Raw genomic sequence first — 17,646 nt, forward strand, 5'->3', positions numbered from 1 at the left:
CTTATTGGCTCTCCATATCAGGAATGTAGTTGAAACATTGGATACAGCAGCTTGACATTTTGGACTTTGCAGATGACTTTTCTCTCCTATTGCAGCCTCTGCAGTAGTAGGCCTAAACAGAAAAATGTAAGATCCTGGAATACAACGTAGTGAGCATCAAGTAAATCACACTTGATGGAGAAGCTGTGAAAGGGGTGAAATGTTTTACGTACCTGGGCAGCATAATCGATGAACAAGTAGGATCTGATGCAGACGTAAATGCAAGGATTGACAGAGCAAGAGGAGCATCTCTACAATTGAGGAACATGTTGAACTCAAAATGTCTGTTAGCCAAAATCAAAGTCGAAATTTTCAATACAAATGTCAAGACAGTCCTACTGCATAGAGATGAAACCTGGAGGATCACCATAATCATCATCAAAAGTGTGCAGGTATTTACAAACAGCCGTCTATGCAAGATGCTCTAGATCTGTCAGTTGGATACTGTCAGCAAAAAATTACTATGGGAGAGAACAAACCAACTTCCAACGGAATAGGGAATTAGGAAAAGGCTCTGGAGGTGGGTAAGATATACACTGTATCACTAGGAAAGCCGTAGCCTGGAATCCTCAGGGTGAAAAAGAAAAGAAACAGACCAAAGAACACATCGTTCCGGGAATCAAAGGCAGAGATGGAGAGGAATGAATAGCACTCGGAAACAACTGAGAATGATAGCCTGAAACAGAGTTGTTTGGATAATCCTGACCTGCGACCTATACCCCACTAGGTGTCAATGGTTAGTTAGATACCCACTTGGTTTTGTCAAATCAGAATATTTAATGTCTAATGTCCAAGTAATGCAATGCATAAACCTGCTCAAAAACCATTTTTTACACCTACTACTCACAGAATGTGGAGGTATATGACTAAAATGAAATTAAATTCACTGAACTTGAGATTTCACTTATTAATCATTGGAAATATGAACCGGGTGTATTGAATAATTCGCCATGGTAAGTGCAAGCATGGTTTGTAGATGTCGATGAAAGTATATTTTGAATTGTCCTAGCACCTCATTCACCTACTTCCCTCAGTCTTAGTGTTTCTCTTGAATGACCAACCTTTCTCCAGTGGTGATGCCTTTCCAGAGTGAAACTAAAGGGTCTGAAAAAGGTGACTTGAAAAATAGTACACCTCACCTTGACCACCGGACTATTGCCACAGAAGGTAAAGAATCAGAACCACCAAGCTAACACAACCAAAAAAACGCATTACTAAAAACCTGTGTATAACCGACCTTCAGCAATAACTCTTTGCGCTTTGTGGTTGAGCTCGAAAAAACAGCTACTAATCAAGTTTCCTTTTTAAGTACCTATAAATAAAATATTCATCGGCATTGTGGAAAGCTCCAGACCGTAACAGCTACCTTGACGTGGTAGCCGGCTTGCTTATTGTGATGACTCAACTGAGCTATATTGACTGGAACACATGTTCCTTTAGGTCTTACTATGCCAGGCAGGTCGGTTGGAGAACGGTAAGACTAAAAGCAGCAAACTAAGAACCGAGGGCAACGTCATACTGCTGACTGTAGAAGAGTGGGATGATAGTAAGGTGTTTCCTTCGGACAACAAGCGTCTGCAGTGTTGCTGCCCTTGCACAACTGAAGGAAGGGGTTTATAAAATGTCAACCCTGAAAATATCGCCTCATCTTACTCAAGAGATTTTTGCCTACGACGGTAAGTTCCTTCGAAGTGCGGAGACAACATGTCAAGAGCTTTCCATTAAAAGGACGTGCTATTTATTACTTTATTACTTGAACACATGAATATTGACACAAGAAGGCACCGAACACGTATGCGTCACACAAGTCACTTGATTTGTGTTTGGGCTGTGATACTGTTTTCGGGTGCTCAGACAGAAGCAGGCGGTTTTCGTACGCGGCAACATCTGGAGCCTTCGATCTTAAAGTATGATCCACAAAGCAGTAAAGCAACATCAGGATATACAGTCCCATGGTAGCCGATGATCAACAATTGGTTCATTCATTTGTTCCTTCATCATACCGGAGCCCATGTGTGCCGTTTGTTTGAAATTAGGGTTTTTTTTTTAACTCCCTTAGGTGGGCTCTCCGTGTCCACCAACCCGGTTAAAGTGCCGGACATTCGTCCTCTCGATTTCATAAACAACAGTAATGCCGCAAAAAGGCAGTGAGTTGGACTTCCCTGGCAGTGGCTGTATACACGTGGCTATTTGAGAGGATTTCGGGAGAGAGAACAGACTCTCCCCACTCTCGGCCGTACCAGGGCATTTGGTAAAGACATTGAAAGTCTTCTGACTGCTTCAATCAATAATATTAGTGTGTTTGTGGTGCGTTTCGATTCATCTAAATGCAGAATACTGCTTGAAAACGGGACCGCATCAATGACCAAACTAGTAATAGGAAGTAAAACAGCCAAGAGTTCCAATCACTTCACTTATCTCAAAAGTATCTCATTAACTTTGATGGAGTGTTGTCTGATAAAGTCTTGCCAGGAATGACGGAAGATTTTCTGGCTTTTTCAGTGTATATCATAAATTTTCGGTCGGACTGTACTAAACATCAATCTACTTCAATTCAAGTACCTTACACACAAGAAGTGTATCTCGAAATATCCGAATATCCACTTGGTAAATGAATCGCACTGTTATCATTGGTATAAGATGTCGAAACAATACTGCACAGTTATTGAGTTCTTTGTCCAAACTATTCATTTAGGAATAAATAGACCTTTAACTTAACATTCAAAAACAAATAAATGCGATTTACGGTCAATTAAAAACCTAAAACTGTACTTTTTTGTTTAAATATGGTTGTTATTCATGTTTTAGCCATTTTTTTAGACTTTCTCAAGAAATGAATAACGACGACGTAATATGGCACACTATCAACCATTCATTCTGTTCTTTTGTTGTCAAAACTAAAACAGGAAGGTTTTGCAGAAATGATGACAATGTGACAGGATTGTGTAATAGACATTCTTGCCCATTAGCTAACTCACAGTATGCCACTATAAAAGAAAGAGATGGTATCATCTACTTGTTTGTGAAGGAACCTGAACGCATACCTTATCCTGGTAAACAATGGGAGCGGATTAAATTGCGCCGAAATAAAGATCAAGCTCTAAAACAAATCAAAGAGCACTTACTGTATTGGGATAAATGGATAATAAGCCGTGTTAAGCAGAGATTCTTCCGTACAAGAGAATATCTTAAAAATATGCGACGTTTAGCCTTATCAAGACAAAAGAAGTTGGAACCTATTAATCGTACGGTTGAAAAACGTGAATTAAGAAGAGAAGCTAAAGCATTACGTGTAGCACGCATCGAACGTACTGTAGAACAAGAACTCTTAGAAAGATTACGCGCATCAACATCTTCCAAGGAAATATATAACATAGATCAGTCTGCCTTTGAAAAGGCTCTAGAAGCTGAAGAAATAAATGAAGAATCTGATGAGGAATACGAGGAGGATGAAGAAGAAATCGTCTACACTTCAGGATCTGATGTTGAAGACATTGAGGATATCGGAGTGATTGATGAAGAAAGTGAAGAAGAGGAAGCTGAACATAATCTTGTCCTGACAAATCCTAAAAAGAAGCGTAAAGTTACTATTCACTATGAAAAAGATGAATGAACGATTATCCCATTTTTACTGTATATATCTTGTATATTTAAGTGAAATAGACTGTGAGTAGCTTCTCCAACATACAAAATTGGGACCAGTTGAATTCATTTGTTCAACAATGTTTTGGTTACTTTTTACTAACCAAACTAGTTTTCATGGAGTGTTTGAATAATCACAGTAATAAGTCACAGATTTCTACGTTTCAATGCAAAGATAGTGGCCTATTTTATAATGATAAAAAACTATTATTCATTCATAACCTACCGTCTTTGACTCGTCCCTGCCAGCACTTCATCCCAACCCCGTAAAAAGTAACCATTCGTTGAACGTTGCAGTTATGAGTAAATTAAAGTTGTCGTTATTATGAATTCTCTATATAGTGAAAATATAATGTGATCGCTATTAAGAACCAAAAATGGCTGTAGTCACTGGAACGCTTTCATACGTATCCAAACACAGATACTGACTAGAGTTAGGTAGAAGTAACGTCAGTGGTCAATCCAAAGGTTAACTGCTGAGTTGGAAATTGCAACACACTGCCGAACTCTTCACTTTACAAGGTTTAAGAAAACTCAAGGAATATTGCTACTTTCTGTACAGAATTGCAGTGGTAGACCCTTTTGATACCTACCACTTCGCATTCCATCGATGCTTTGCAAATATTGTCATCACAGTCAATCAGTTTTGACGTCCCTGTCGCTGACATCATCCTTCATCTGATGTGCAGCATGATTCTCTACCATAAACAACTAGATTATGGCATAACGAGTACTCTCTAGTCCCAAGACGCAGTATATATATAACACCTCACTTTAAGCTTCACTGTTTTAATGTTTACAATCCGGGTGAAAAGCTATCCCTTATTACACAAAGTTCATATGTAGGGACGCATGGATTATTTTTTGCTCTATAAATCACATTGCATTAATAGCAGACTGTAATTAGTTGGTGACATCGTTAGTATAACTTCACCAAATATTATAAACTAAGCAAGACCGAGTCTACTTCGTTCTTGGCAGATTATATCTGTATCATTTATTCAGCTTTCTCTGTTGATATAATACACATACACCTCCAGTCATTGTAAAGTTCACAATTTGTAAGGAGAAATCATTGGTCACGGACCTCTCTGTAGTTGACTCAAGACTTTATGGTCAAAAAGCGTTAAGATCTACGGACTAAGTTAACGAATTCATAGGTTTGCTTTCACAACTAATAAATTCAACATTTCCTTTACTTCAAAGTTACTTAATTGCCGATTCTATTCTTACACTCGGAAATTACTCACGCGACACAAGAACCCAAAAATGACGAAACTCCCGTCACTAGTTGCCATTGAAATACTAGATTAGATTGACCTGTCATTAGGCAAAAAATAGATCATCAGGGTAATAAAAATAATACAAGCACTACCGTAAACTAAAACAAATTCAAAGCATATAACTGACCTCCAAATGCATATCCTACAATCCCTAGTGTTTAGACGACTTCCAATTATGCTCGCTTTTGTATCTATTATTTTTGCCGTTTTGGAGGAGGGACATTGACCAACAGTTCTGCTTTACTAGTGCGGTTTTGTAAGTAATAATTACAGGGTCACCATCACATGAAACCAAATAATAGGTCACAACATTAGTTGGCTACTGTGTGTTCGCATCGCCTATCTACTACTTCAATGTGACCGTCTTTATGAAAAGTGCTATAGTATCTAAAGTTGGTATTTATAATTTTTAGTCCTTATATTAATTAGTACCTATTACGAATATCTTCATTAGCCAGTCCCTCACATTAAGGAAACAGAAACCAAAAAAGTCTTCTATAGTACGAGTTAACTCTTAGGAAAGTTAAGTCATGTTCCGAAGTAAAAATCTTCGTTCTTACTTATGCAATACATCACTTTCACCTAGACAAACGCCATTTACAACGTAATACAAGAAACTACCTACAGTAGTATTGTTGATGTTGAGAAATCAAATACGAGTTACCACTATGTAGTTTTACTGTCTCGTATTTAAACCTTTATACACTAGTCTCAAGACCTTAACTTATAAGTATATATATGTATATTAATAGTGACATTATTACGTTATACCAGATTATATTAAAACTGATGCACTAGAAACTGATTTTCATGCACTTTCGTGTTGCGCAATAGTGTGGATAAGTTTGACTGTATGCGAAACATCAGTAACCGTAGATTAATAAAGTTAGTCTTAGCTGTCACTTCATTATAATTAGTTCGTTACAAGAGTGAGTTTAAAACCAAATCGGGTTATTGATAGATATCAGTGCTGAGAATCTTGTGGATAACCGGTCTCAGCTATTCTGCTCGGCTGACTGTCTAAATAAATAAGAAACAAAAGTAGGTCCAATATCTCCGCAAATAATATCTCAGAATGATATCATTTGCCATCTACAGATGATTACAATATATTTTGGTAAATAATGTTTGAAGATTTCTAGTTATTCAGCAGGGTTCAATATCGTGATATATTGCAGGTAGTTGAGTAATTATAATATGGAAATACAGGGACACAGTATAGTCATTAGTCCAATTTTTGAAAAGATCGAAGTTTGTTAAAATTATTTAATGACATATGAGCTTGCTAGTAGTCTGCGGAAATACATCTTCATTTTCGTCTAAGTTTTAACAAGAATTTATCGCCTAAATGTACACATGGTTTGAATTCAGTCTAATAAAAACTGCGTTCACAGTTACTTGGACGGAGAGAATTCACAAAGACCACGTTGATGACTGAAAATCGCTTAGTCTTAGACACGATATGTAAATTATTAATTTAATCTTGGATATGCTTCAGTAAAATTGAAATGTTAGGTAGCAGACTTAGAAAGGAAGCGTAAAATTCCAAAGAAAAGCAAGGTAACATGGAGGAGAGACTACTTTATCACATTACTGCGAGCGGAATGACGAGAAATATCCCGGATAACTTTTTATTTTGAATAATAGGTTATATAATCTGGAGTCTTATGAAGAGAAAACTAAAACCAACATATAAGCCAATTTACTCTGAATTGTCAACTCTCATTCACGATTACGAGGGATTGTGCTATTCCTCTCGTTGTTATGCTAAAATTAAACACTGAAGTGTTAGAGATGTATGTATAATCAAAATCAGTTTTATTATAATGCGAAGAAGAGAAATAAATTACAAGATATTGCTAAAATACAATGAATACATTTTGTCCATAGTCACAAACGTTTGTTTTTCTGGTATTCTATGCGAGAAACTTTATGTTCATTATTGACTAGAGTGTACACATATAACTGTATCGCAGTTTCTTGAATATCCAAAAGAACAAATGAAGGTTGCGGGTTTCTATTAAAAAAGGACCGAAAAGGGAAATATACGCATCTGATTCGTTAATGCTGAACAACAAAGCATGTATCAATCCAGGTTGTTTAGATCATACGCTATTTATCTACTGATTATTCATATTCATTAATAAATACTGAATTCCAACGCAAATGTGCGAATTTCAGTCGTTATTGAACAAAGTAAAGAAGTAGTACTTACTTTTCAAAAGGGCTATATGCACCGGTAGCAGAACCAGGATTGATATAAAAATGTTCAGCATATTCATAGGCTTCAAACTTATGAGTATGACCACTGATCAATATATCAACATCTAATTCCCTTTGAAGAGCAGCTAAACTTTTTTGGTCTCCCCAAGGAACTATTTGATGTCCATGTATAAGTCCTATCTTAAAGTTTCCAACGCTTAAAACCTTTGTAAGAGGGAAATCTAAAGCCTAAAATTTGATGACAATAGCTTTCAAAACATACCTCATCAAAGTCGCCTTTCACAACATGCACATCTCCACAAATAAGTTTTAAGTAGTCATACATATATTTCGAAGTAAGGTTTCCTGTGCATAATATATGCTGTATTTTTCCAGGAGCTAAAAGAGTCTTAAAAGCAGGATGTAAAGAACGTTTCCTATCAGGAATGTGGAAATCACCGATCACTAGGACCAACTGAAGTGATAAACCAGCAACAAAATCCTTACCATATGAAACCCAGAGATTTGGAATGAGGCACCACTGCAAAATACAGACGTTCACGACAAATTTGCGTAATCTATTGGGATAGAAAACCAAATGCAAAACTAGCTAACCTATAATATAAGAGCTTTTTGAACTTATCATAATATGAGTTCATAATGGCAAATATGAGGTTATACGTGAGTTGGTAGGCTTTACACTTTATGTAATATTCAAGAAATGACTTTATTAGGTATTTCACAATAGCCTGGGACTTCTGCAATTATAGTGCGACACTGAATTCTCAAACAGTTGTTTGTTAACGTTTCGGGAATAACTTGTAGAACAGTCATACAACTTTGACGTACGATTGTTATAATCTTGATGCCCCTTGTTCTTAAAGACAGGAAAATCAGCACCTTAATGTTTACGAGTACACTGTTAGACCCTCGTAGGCATTTTCTGAACTATAAGAGTCATTACGCTTCTCGTAAAACACGGAAAAGGAATAAACAACTTTAAATATAATAAATATAGAGTGCGGATTTTTAGCGTAAATAGAAAGGATTCATACGTAACTAATACGTTTTTAGTCGGCAGGAGAAAAACAAACGAAGTTCCAAGTAAAAGGGAACTAAACAGATTTCAGCGGAGGATATAACTTTCCCAGGCTGAATAGCTATTTTAAGTGATAAAAATGACATCCGTTGATGTGTTAGTTATAGAGAAACGCAAGGTTCGAAGTGAAGTTATGCTACTAATTGTAGTTAAGTAAGTCAGCTGTAAGGGTTCTCTTGAATGACCAGCCTTTCTCCAGTGGTGATGCCTTTCCAGAGTGAAACTAAAGGGTCTGAAAAAGGTGACTTAAAAAATAGTACACCTCACCTTGACCACCGGACTATTGCCACAGAAGGTAAAGAATCAGAACCACCAAGCTAACACAACCAAAAAAAACGCATTACTAAAAACCTGTGTATAACCGACCTTCAGCAATAACTCTTTGCACTTTGTGGTTGAGCTCGAAAAAACAGCTACTAATCAAGTTTCCTTTTTAAGTACCTATAAATAAAATATTCATCGGCATTGTGGAAAGCTCCAGACCGTAACAGCTACCTTGACGTGGTAGCCGGCTTGCTTATTGTGATGACTCAACTGAGCTATATTGACTGGAACACATGTTCCTTTAGGTCTTACTATGCCAGGCAGGTCGGTTGGAGAACGGTAAGACTAAAAGCAGCAAACTAAGAACCGAGGGCAACGTCGTACTGCTGACTGTAGAAGAGTGGGATGATAGTAAGGTGTTTCCTTCGGACAACAAGCGTCTGCAGTGTTGCTGCCCTTGCACAACTGAAGGAACGGGTTTATAGAAGGTCCCTAAACCAATCAGATTTCAGAACTTACTAATGCGAAAACGGGCGACGCTGATTCATATTTTTAATCAAGAAAAAGACAACACCCATAAATATGGGGGCTATATTCTATTTAATGTCTTTGGGAGTATACAAAATACACAGGAAGAACATCCTTGGGTATTTCACTGTTCCCATAACCTGAGATCTAAGAATAACTGAGAAGAGGACAAGCTGAAGTAAATGTAGGACCATAAAGTCCTCACACCTTATGAAGCCAATGAGAGAATAAAAGAGATAGAGAGAGATAAATAGGAATATATATATATATATATATATATATATAGTGGTGGAAAAACGTGTGAACTGAGCTACACACTAACATGATTACTGTAGCCGAAAAGACAAACAAGACCTATTGAAACCAACACTTTATATTGAAAAGTGCGATTTAGAGAGACCCATTGATATGTTTTAGCTCGTCATAAATTTTTAACGAGCTAAAACACTAATAGACATTGCATTTAAATAACTTGGCATCATATTGTGAGATTGACACTATATTGAGGAGTTGGTCGGTTATGAATATAAGTTACAAGCGAACTGAAACTAACTATGATTTACGCTTATATGTGCAACGAACCTTCAGGTTTAAATTTTGTCGACAACAAGCATGTTCAATCTAGTGTTCAATATCTTTGTGATGAGTTAGCACAAACCGAATAATTTTAGTTTCAGTTTGAAAAGGATAGGAGGCTAGGTGGCCTGTGTTAGTACTGTCAATGGTGGTCCCTCAATTGATCCAACTTTCTCTTGAAAGGATCGGCAGATGAAGCCTCAATCACGTGTTGGGGCGATTAATTCCATTTGTTGATGATTCGATGGGAAAGTCGGTATTCAACTGAAAAGTAGTTTGTTCTGAGCATGCAACATTCTTCGAATGTCTCGTTCATTCTCTGTTTTGGTAGATAAGAAGAACGAAGGCATATCAGATGCGAATTTATCACAAAATATTTTAAAAACTGTGATGAAGTCGTCTCTGATTCTTCTACACGACAATGGAAATAGGTTGAGTTAGGTAAGTCGAACGTCACACAGAGGCCGAGTTACTCCGGGCATCTGCTTGATTATACTTTTCTGAACTTTTTCTGACAGCTCACTGACTCATTTTAGAAAGCGGCTAGCTTCTTGAATGCAGTTCTTGAATTTAGGACGCACGAATACTGTGTACAAAGTCAAAAAGCTTTTAGCATCGACATGAATGCAAGCATTACGTATTCGCCATAGGGTTCCACAACCTTTGGCGGCTGTCAAACGGCGGTGTGCCATAGTTTCCAACTTTTGTTTAACGATGACTCCTAAGTCATTGTGTCTGCATAACAGGTAGTGCAATGTTACTCACCTTGTTTATATATGACCTTGGTGACTATTATGCTCCATGATGCACTTAGAAGTATTCATCGGAAACTGCCGAATTCTAGACCAGTCAGATAATTTCCCTATGTTATTTCGAATCTCCAAACTATCATCTCTCTCCATACCTTGACATTGTCAGCATATAACAAAACCGATGATGACAGGAGACAAGGAAGGTCACTTACATACAAGAGGAACAACAATGATATCAAAAATGTACCCTGAGGCGCTCTATTAAGCACAATTTCGCAGCTAGACAACTTTGAGTTCACCCGTACTGTATATTAAATTCTTTTATATACACTGGTAAGTTGCCTCCAATCCCCATATTGAGTAACTTATATAGCCGTCAGTTTTCAGGAACTTTGTCAAAAGCTTTGCTGAAGACAATGTAGGCTAAATCTATAGGTAACCTTTGATCTTTAGGAGCGCATCAACTTTCATGAGCTACTAATAAGTTAGTGAGTCAGGAATTACCTGTTCTAAAGCCATGCTGTTTTTCAGGAAGAATCAGGTTTTCGTTGAGATACTTAGACAACTCCTTCCGAACAATATTTCCTTAACTTTCAACAACCACGCTGATTAGGCTTACGCGTCGATAATCCTTAGGTTTATGTCTGATACCCTTTTTGAAGACAGAACATACCATGGCGTTTCATCAGTCATTTCGTGATTGATCCAGGGTTACAGATCGATTAGAACATATGCTTAAGGGACTCGTGATGAAATTTCCTAGTTCTTTTAGCAACCTAGGATGCATTTAATCGGATCTCGTGGATTCGCCTGTTTCCAGCTTATTGAGCAGACCAAAGACATAGTTCTTTGATTGTGACAGTGTCTAATGTGAGGGAGGGTTTGTATGAATTGAAGGGAAGGGTATCTCTATGATATATATATATTGCTAAAGATTGGAAAGTATGTCGAAACAACTGAAGAAAACATATGAAAGAGATCATAGATACTTCTTGTTTATTTTCAGCCTCCTTAACAATATGACTTTCAATTTACAGGTACTAAAATACAGGTTCACTTATATCAAGGATTGATTAATTTCTCAGAGTTAGATTAACTTATTCTTATCCAATCGTTCAAAAACAACATAGCTGTATTGTGTTTTCTGTTACCTTAGGCTTCTAATGATTCTTTCACTGTTTATGATTTTGATAGGATGTTTGAAAGAATACTAAAATCAATGTGAGTAACAAACCAACAAGAAAAATATTTGGCAGTTTCAACTATAAAACAGCTTTGAAGCATTAGTTAACTGCAACGTATTGTACTAATATTAACTAATTTGGGTGTATTATATTGACGTAAATTCATAGACACTATTTTATGTGACTAGAATAGGTTTGTTTTGAATATACACAAATAATTAAACTGATTTTATTTAAAAACTATTGAAATATCCACAATAACTCTTTTAAGTCTAAAGTTTACAACACATGTTTATAAATCATGGTAAATATACGTAAGCATTTATTCTAGCTCTTTGAATGAATTTGATCCGTCTCTTCTTAGCACAATCTTTATTTCCTTTTTTTAGATTGCGGGCGACTTGATCCTTTGAAGATAAATGGTACCAATAAAGAGAATTAATGAAATTAAGGATAATTGTGTAGGATAATAATTAGAGCCGTTGATTGATATGAAGCAGTTCAAGCATAAGATTCATAATAATGACAGATTTATATTACTGTTAAATCTCCGAAAGGACTGTAATCTTATTTTAGTGAATTTAAAGTCAAGCATTTTGTGTAAGTAGAATAAAGGGATATTGATGTGTGTGCGAGAAGGACAATGATTGGTTATTTTGCTGAGTCAGACATGTGGTTAGTGTGACAGGTGTTATATGTGTTACATATTCCCCTATCCTCATTATTTATAATTATTATCGACTAACTATTCCTTGTGGTTGGATTGTGTCGGATTTTGGTGTGGAAATATATTGACGTTATAGTCAGGCTGATCTCGTGTTCTTGATCTGAGTTGTGTTAAAGTCCTGTAGAATAGATACTGGGTGGGAATCTAGTGTAGATATTCGTCTAAGGTAAATAAGCGCCCCACATACGTGTAGAAAGTGAAGGGACTGTTATAACCAGAAACATTATCGTTATAACAAGTATCCTTACGTTTATAACAGATACCATATAATTCTATGGAAGTTATTGAAACTGAATATTAACATAACACGTGATAAATATAACGGAAGAACGATTCGCTTTTTGTAATATTCCACAAGAGCAATTGATATTGTCCTCACTTGTACATTTGTATGCTTTATATTTTTACGTATTTCATTTAAATAACCGAATAAATGACTGTGTAGTCTCTTTTAACGGCGCTTATTGTGTAAACACTGGATGTACTAATTTGATTCTTAACCACAGCTTGTTGTACCCTTACATCAACTCCTGCATCTGGATCCGAAATTCAGATTGTCCCTTCAGAAGGAAAAGGTGTCACACTGGGCAAGTTAGACACACCAGTTGAAGGCCAAATTTAGAGTGAGGGATGCCGATCGGTGCTTACTACTAATCAAATGTGGTTTAATTTTCCATAGAAATGGACATACTTTTGGTTGAAAATGTGACTTAATTTTCTGAGAAAGACAGGTATTTATTTATGAATGAGTTGTGGATATATTTTTTATTTAGGTCTGCCATTAAAATCTCTCTACCCACTTTTGGCTTTCACACTCAAGTAGGAAGTTGAACTTTCAAATAAGAAGATAGTAGAATTATACTCCATGCCGAGTCAACACAACCTACTATCGGAAGTTAAATGATTAAACACTATGAACTCTAATTACACAGAAAAACTAGGACATGTAAGTCCTCTTCTACTTAAACTCAAATAAAAATCTGCCTTCTTAAAAATTGAGAAAGTAACTTTGTAAAATACCAATACAATCTAATTAGTCACTAAAACACAGAGACCACGGTGTTTGTGTTTTGATGAATCTTGAGACTTTACATAATTAAATATTTTACGCCTTTATTCTAAAGCCTAACAACTGAGAAAAGTTTCTTTCAGAAAGAAGTATTCCTGGTCATATCAATCTGTCGTTAAAAAATGTTTTTGAATTCGAAAAAAAAACAACAACACAATCATCTGGCTTAAACAATACGCAATATATATTTTATTAGATTATAGTTTGTATTACTTATGTAGTGACCTGCTTTTCTCGACGAGAACACGATTGGAATAATGGAGACAATTATTATTATAACCAATTGTACCAGCGATTGTTTTACTGTAGTTGTTGTTGTTTAACTGTATCAAAGTCACTTCTCGTTCCGCTATCCATTTTGTTTAGTTCGAACTTTCTTACGCTCTGCCCTTATTGCCTGTACTCGTTGGCACGTCTCGGTATTCTTTCGATACCACGAGTTCGCCAATAAATATAATTTATCTGGACTAATTACAGCCTTCTGGTTTGCCAGTTATCAAAGGAACCAAGTCGATTTTGGGCGCGTAATGTTACTGTAGTGGTGATCACAGTCAATCGCGACTCGACGCCATCTACACTTACTAGGCCATTTGTTTTCACCAGTTGGATTATATTTCGTTTAAACAGATAAATATATTTCTATTTTCCTTCATTAGACCGTTAGTCTGATACATATATATAAGGCATATAATGTGACAAACCTTCGAAATAAAAGACTGCATTATATTGCATTGTACTCTAACGTTTTATGTTCTGTATTGGTCAGCTTGTATATTTGTCAAAAAGATCCTAGATCATTCATATGACTTGTTATCACATGCTAATCATAAAATTGTGATAATTTGATCATTTATATTTTGTTCGTCTTTAATTGGGTCCTCTATGTGTGTAGAAAATCGAAGTATCTAGTGTAATAACATGAGAACATAAGATTAAGGTATGACTTGGAACGTCAAATTTAAACAGTTGTTCAATGTACAGTCATTTCCACCAGTCCTTTTTATTTCTTATTACTTACTTACTTACGCCTGTTACCCCTCGTCGAGGAGCATAGACCGCTCACCAGCATCCTCCATCCAACTCTTTCCTGGGCTTTCCTTTCCAGTTCTTTCCAATCAACATTCATCCTTGCTTATTAAACAATTAATAATGAAAATCACGAATATGAAATTATCAAACAACCTAATTAAGAAATACAATACCTTTTCTTGTTGTATTTGGGCCAGACCATAATTGAACATTTGGATGATTTCCATTTACTTCACTGGAATTGATATTGGATTTTGTATATGTTTTCTGACGTATACGACAATTATCTTCTTTTACAGATCGATTATCTGATGACATATTATCAAGTGATGAGAGAGAATTCGGTCGAATGATACTTGTTGCATCGCCATCATCATTATTATTATTATCATCACTAAGTATTGAATGATCAATTTTAGGTGACCTAGAAAGAAAATAAGTTAGGACAATTTATTTTAATTAAAATAGGGTGCGAAAAGTGAGATTTTAATTCCATAATTAATGTGAACCGCGAAACAAGAAGCTTTAACAAACTACGGAATCTATTTTTGGGGACGTTATTTCATTTAATTGAAAGCTTGTGAAACTGTAACATTTACTTTTGGCCCTAGTCTATTCTACAGATCATGAGCTTTCGTTTGATGTATGATTCACTGCCATAGCCTTTTCTGTTCCAAAGCTATTGTAATTTAGATGCAACCTTTTGTACTCTATTTTCTATTCTAATCCCCCAGTTTTGGACATAATTGTATTTTCCTAATTATTGTACATTCTGGTCAGGTTATTCATCTATTTATTCATGAATCTTTTTACACTAACCTAAATTCGGAATTCGGTTACCAAGTCGGGATTGGAATAAAGCGAGTAATGTTCCAGTTGTCTTGTCTTCTCTCTTTTGTGTGCTTGTCAGCCAATCAGGGATAGAATAGTTTCCGTCTCTCTACCCCCGCTTCGAACTCGCGCATACTAGCCTCAAGGTTAAGCCAGTCAGCCTATCGCGTCAAGGTCTTGATCTACATTAGACAAGTTATACTCGGCACAAAAGTGGGTAGACAGATTCAAGGACGTAACAATAATAAAAAAATACATAAAGAACAAAATGTTAATTAACTTGACACTAGAACTTGATAATACGAATTTTAAGAAGATTGTAGAGGTCTATAAAAGCTTTGACATATTTAAAACTATCCTAATTTACTAATTAGGATATCTAATATTGATCTCATATGGAGATTAGGGTTCAGATTGCTGATGATTTTCACACTAGACTGAAAGAGTTGTTCATAGATCTTTGAGTTTCAAAATTTATCTAAATAATTCCAGTTTTGATAGAAATGATTACTTTCAAGTTGCACATATTTTACTGAATGAAATGAATTAATTCTGTCTAAGAACTCCATACCCTCTGTGAATAGTCCAAGGTTGTGACGAAAATAAGAATAAGAATATAGGGGTGATTCTACGAGTTTCTCATAGTGAATGCTCTAAGGTATATATCTTAGGGGAAGAAATATCCTCACAAGTTCAATCTCTAGTTACTTATTGGTTGGTGGACATGTAAAACTAAAAAATAAGTAACAGGTAGTCTAGGCCACATTTACTTCACTTAACATAACCTTTTCTTATTAAGCATTTCCAATACAATTTATGTATACAGTAAGAAACTTATGAAATGTTTATTTGTTCTAGTAAAAATAGTTGTCCTACTAATATTTCATCTGTTACATATCCTCTGTTTTGCTGATCCATTATTTCGTCAGTAATATACAACTAATCATGAATAATATTTCCAATTGTACTGTTTATAGTAACACGTTGTTGTGTGGTGTGTGACGAGGTCTCAGCACGGATACAGAAGGCTCGTCTAGCTTTCGCCAACTCGTGTCATTTATGGAGTAGGCAAGATATCCGTCTAGCAACAAAAGGACGGGTTTACTGTGCAGCAGTTCGTTCCGTCCTACTTTATGGCTGTGAAACATGGCCCATAAGAGTAGAGGACATTCGTAGGCTACTAGTATTCGATCATACATGTCTTCGAAGCATTACTCGTATATCCTGGGACCACCGGGTAAGTAATGCAGTTGTTAGGAAACGGGTGCTAGGTAAGGATGGCAAATCGATTGATGAAGTGGCGAAACTCCATCAGTTGAGATGGCCGGGACACGTGTTACGTATGCCCAACCACCGACTGCCCCAACGTGCAATGCTTTATGGTGTAGGAGTAGGTTGGAAGAAAGCTAGGGGCGGCCAGACTAAAACGTGGCACAAATCCATGAAGTCACTGACAAGTGGACTGAGCCATGTTGGTAGTTGTAGACTACTTGGTTGGGATTCGCGAGATGATAGCAATCGATGGTTAGAGACCTTGAATAACATGGCTCAAAATCGTTTGCAATGGCGTAGGTCCATACACTCTTTGTGTTCTCCCCAAATTCTAATCTTCTGAATTCCTCATGTCTCTATCTTTTTCTCTTTCCAAATTTATTTCACTGTATTATACTCCAATAACTTCAAACCCTAACCTTTCCGATTACTGCTTATACTCTTACTACTTCTACCACTATGGGATTTGAATCGACAACTTCATCTCTGTGCTAATGAGGTATGGCAACTCGAACTGATGTACATACGTACGAAGTTCTACGTTGTGACTGACTGTTTATAGTAACACGTTGTTGGATAATGAAAATCATTGTAATCTTTACATTTTCAACTTAGGTAGAAACTGTTTTCATCGAGTTATTTGAAACAATCATACAAAATATTTATGCATGGTTTGAAACAAGTTGAGATGATGCTGAATAAGGTTAGGAGGACTGAAATGTAAATTTGGGATGGTATTAAAATTTGTCATTGTACATGACTGAAGAATATTTCTTATCTCTAAGAGATTCTAACCATAGTATAATAACTATAATGAAAGCATCAAATAATAAAAATTTCAAGTATTTGTATAATCTGAATTATTTAAACTTTTTGAATACAATATAGACTATTGTAAGCACTGATGGATATTGGCTAGCAGTGGAATCCAGGACAAGGCGCGTTTCGTCCTATTTGGGACTCGTCAGCTGGATGTACCTGCATCTCAGAGTTGATGTTCACTCTGCGACTCGAACCCAGTACCTATCGCTTCAAACGCCATCGCATTATCCACTCGGCCACTGAGTCCTGATAGCCACTTGCTTGTGAAATGGGGTGAAGTTGAAATTTACTTATTATTGTTTGTTTGGTTCTTCCCATAGATGTTTA

At 36.2% G+C, this 17,646-nt stretch overlaps 3 protein-coding genes and 1 non-coding gene across 7 annotated transcripts in view; 1 reads left to right on the forward strand and 3 right to left on the reverse strand.

The window, feature by feature from the left end:
* Positions 1-948: 948 nt before the first annotated feature.
* On the forward strand, positions 949-3,900 carry Smp_050360.1 (MAK16 protein homolog (SmMAK16), putative). Its single transcript, XM_018791105.1, has 2 exons — positions 949-992; positions 2,860-3,900. The coding sequence occupies exon 2, from the start codon at positions 2,873-2,875 to the stop codon at positions 3,650-3,652; it is 780 nt and encodes a 259-aa protein (XP_018645625.1). The 5' UTR covers positions 949-992; positions 2,860-2,872; the 3' UTR covers positions 3,653-3,900.
* Positions 3,901-6,766: 2,866 nt separating this feature from the next.
* On the reverse strand, positions 6,767-8,106 carry Smp_050350.1 (hypothetical protein; the record flags this gene model as incomplete). Of its 4 annotated transcripts, none has more annotated exons than XM_018791106.1 (4): positions 6,767-6,981; positions 7,180-7,415; positions 7,450-7,744; positions 7,782-7,853. In XM_018791106.1, 4 exons carry the CDS (start codon positions 7,823-7,825, stop codon positions 6,855-6,857), a joined length of 702 nt encoding a protein of 233 aa, XP_018645628.1. The 4 variants fall into 4 exon arrangements, with proteins under 4 accessions (XP_018645628.1, XP_018645629.1, XP_018645627.1 ...); XM_018791107.1 differs by lacking the exon at positions 7,782-7,853 and having other exon boundaries at positions 6,855-6,981; positions 7,450-7,641; positions 7,674-7,676; XM_018791110.1 differs by lacking the exon at positions 7,782-7,853 and having other exon boundaries at positions 6,767-7,415; positions 7,450-7,641; positions 7,674-7,746.
* A 6,441-nt stretch (positions 8,107-14,547) lies between these two features.
* Smp_149090 (hypothetical protein) overlaps positions 14,548-17,646 on the reverse strand; it is a gene marked incomplete at both ends in the record, with an annotated part of 16,401 nt that continues 13,302 nt past the window's right edge. The window contains one exon of the mRNA XM_018791111.1: positions 14,548-14,749. Within this exon, the coding sequence (XP_018645630.1) occupies positions 14,548-14,749 (202 nt within the window). The remainder of the gene's footprint in view (positions 14,750-17,646) is intronic.
* On the reverse strand, positions 17,495-17,561 carry Smp_tRNA_00390_Gln_TTG.1.1. The gene has a single exon. It is a non-coding gene (tRNA).

This window comes from Schistosoma mansoni, assembly GCF_000237925.1.
Source record: "Schistosoma mansoni, WGS project CABG00000000 data, chromosome 4 unplaced supercontig 0032, strain Puerto Rico, whole genome shotgun sequence".
NCBI classification, from domain to species: Eukaryota; Metazoa; Platyhelminthes; class Trematoda; order Strigeidida; family Schistosomatidae; genus Schistosoma; species Schistosoma mansoni.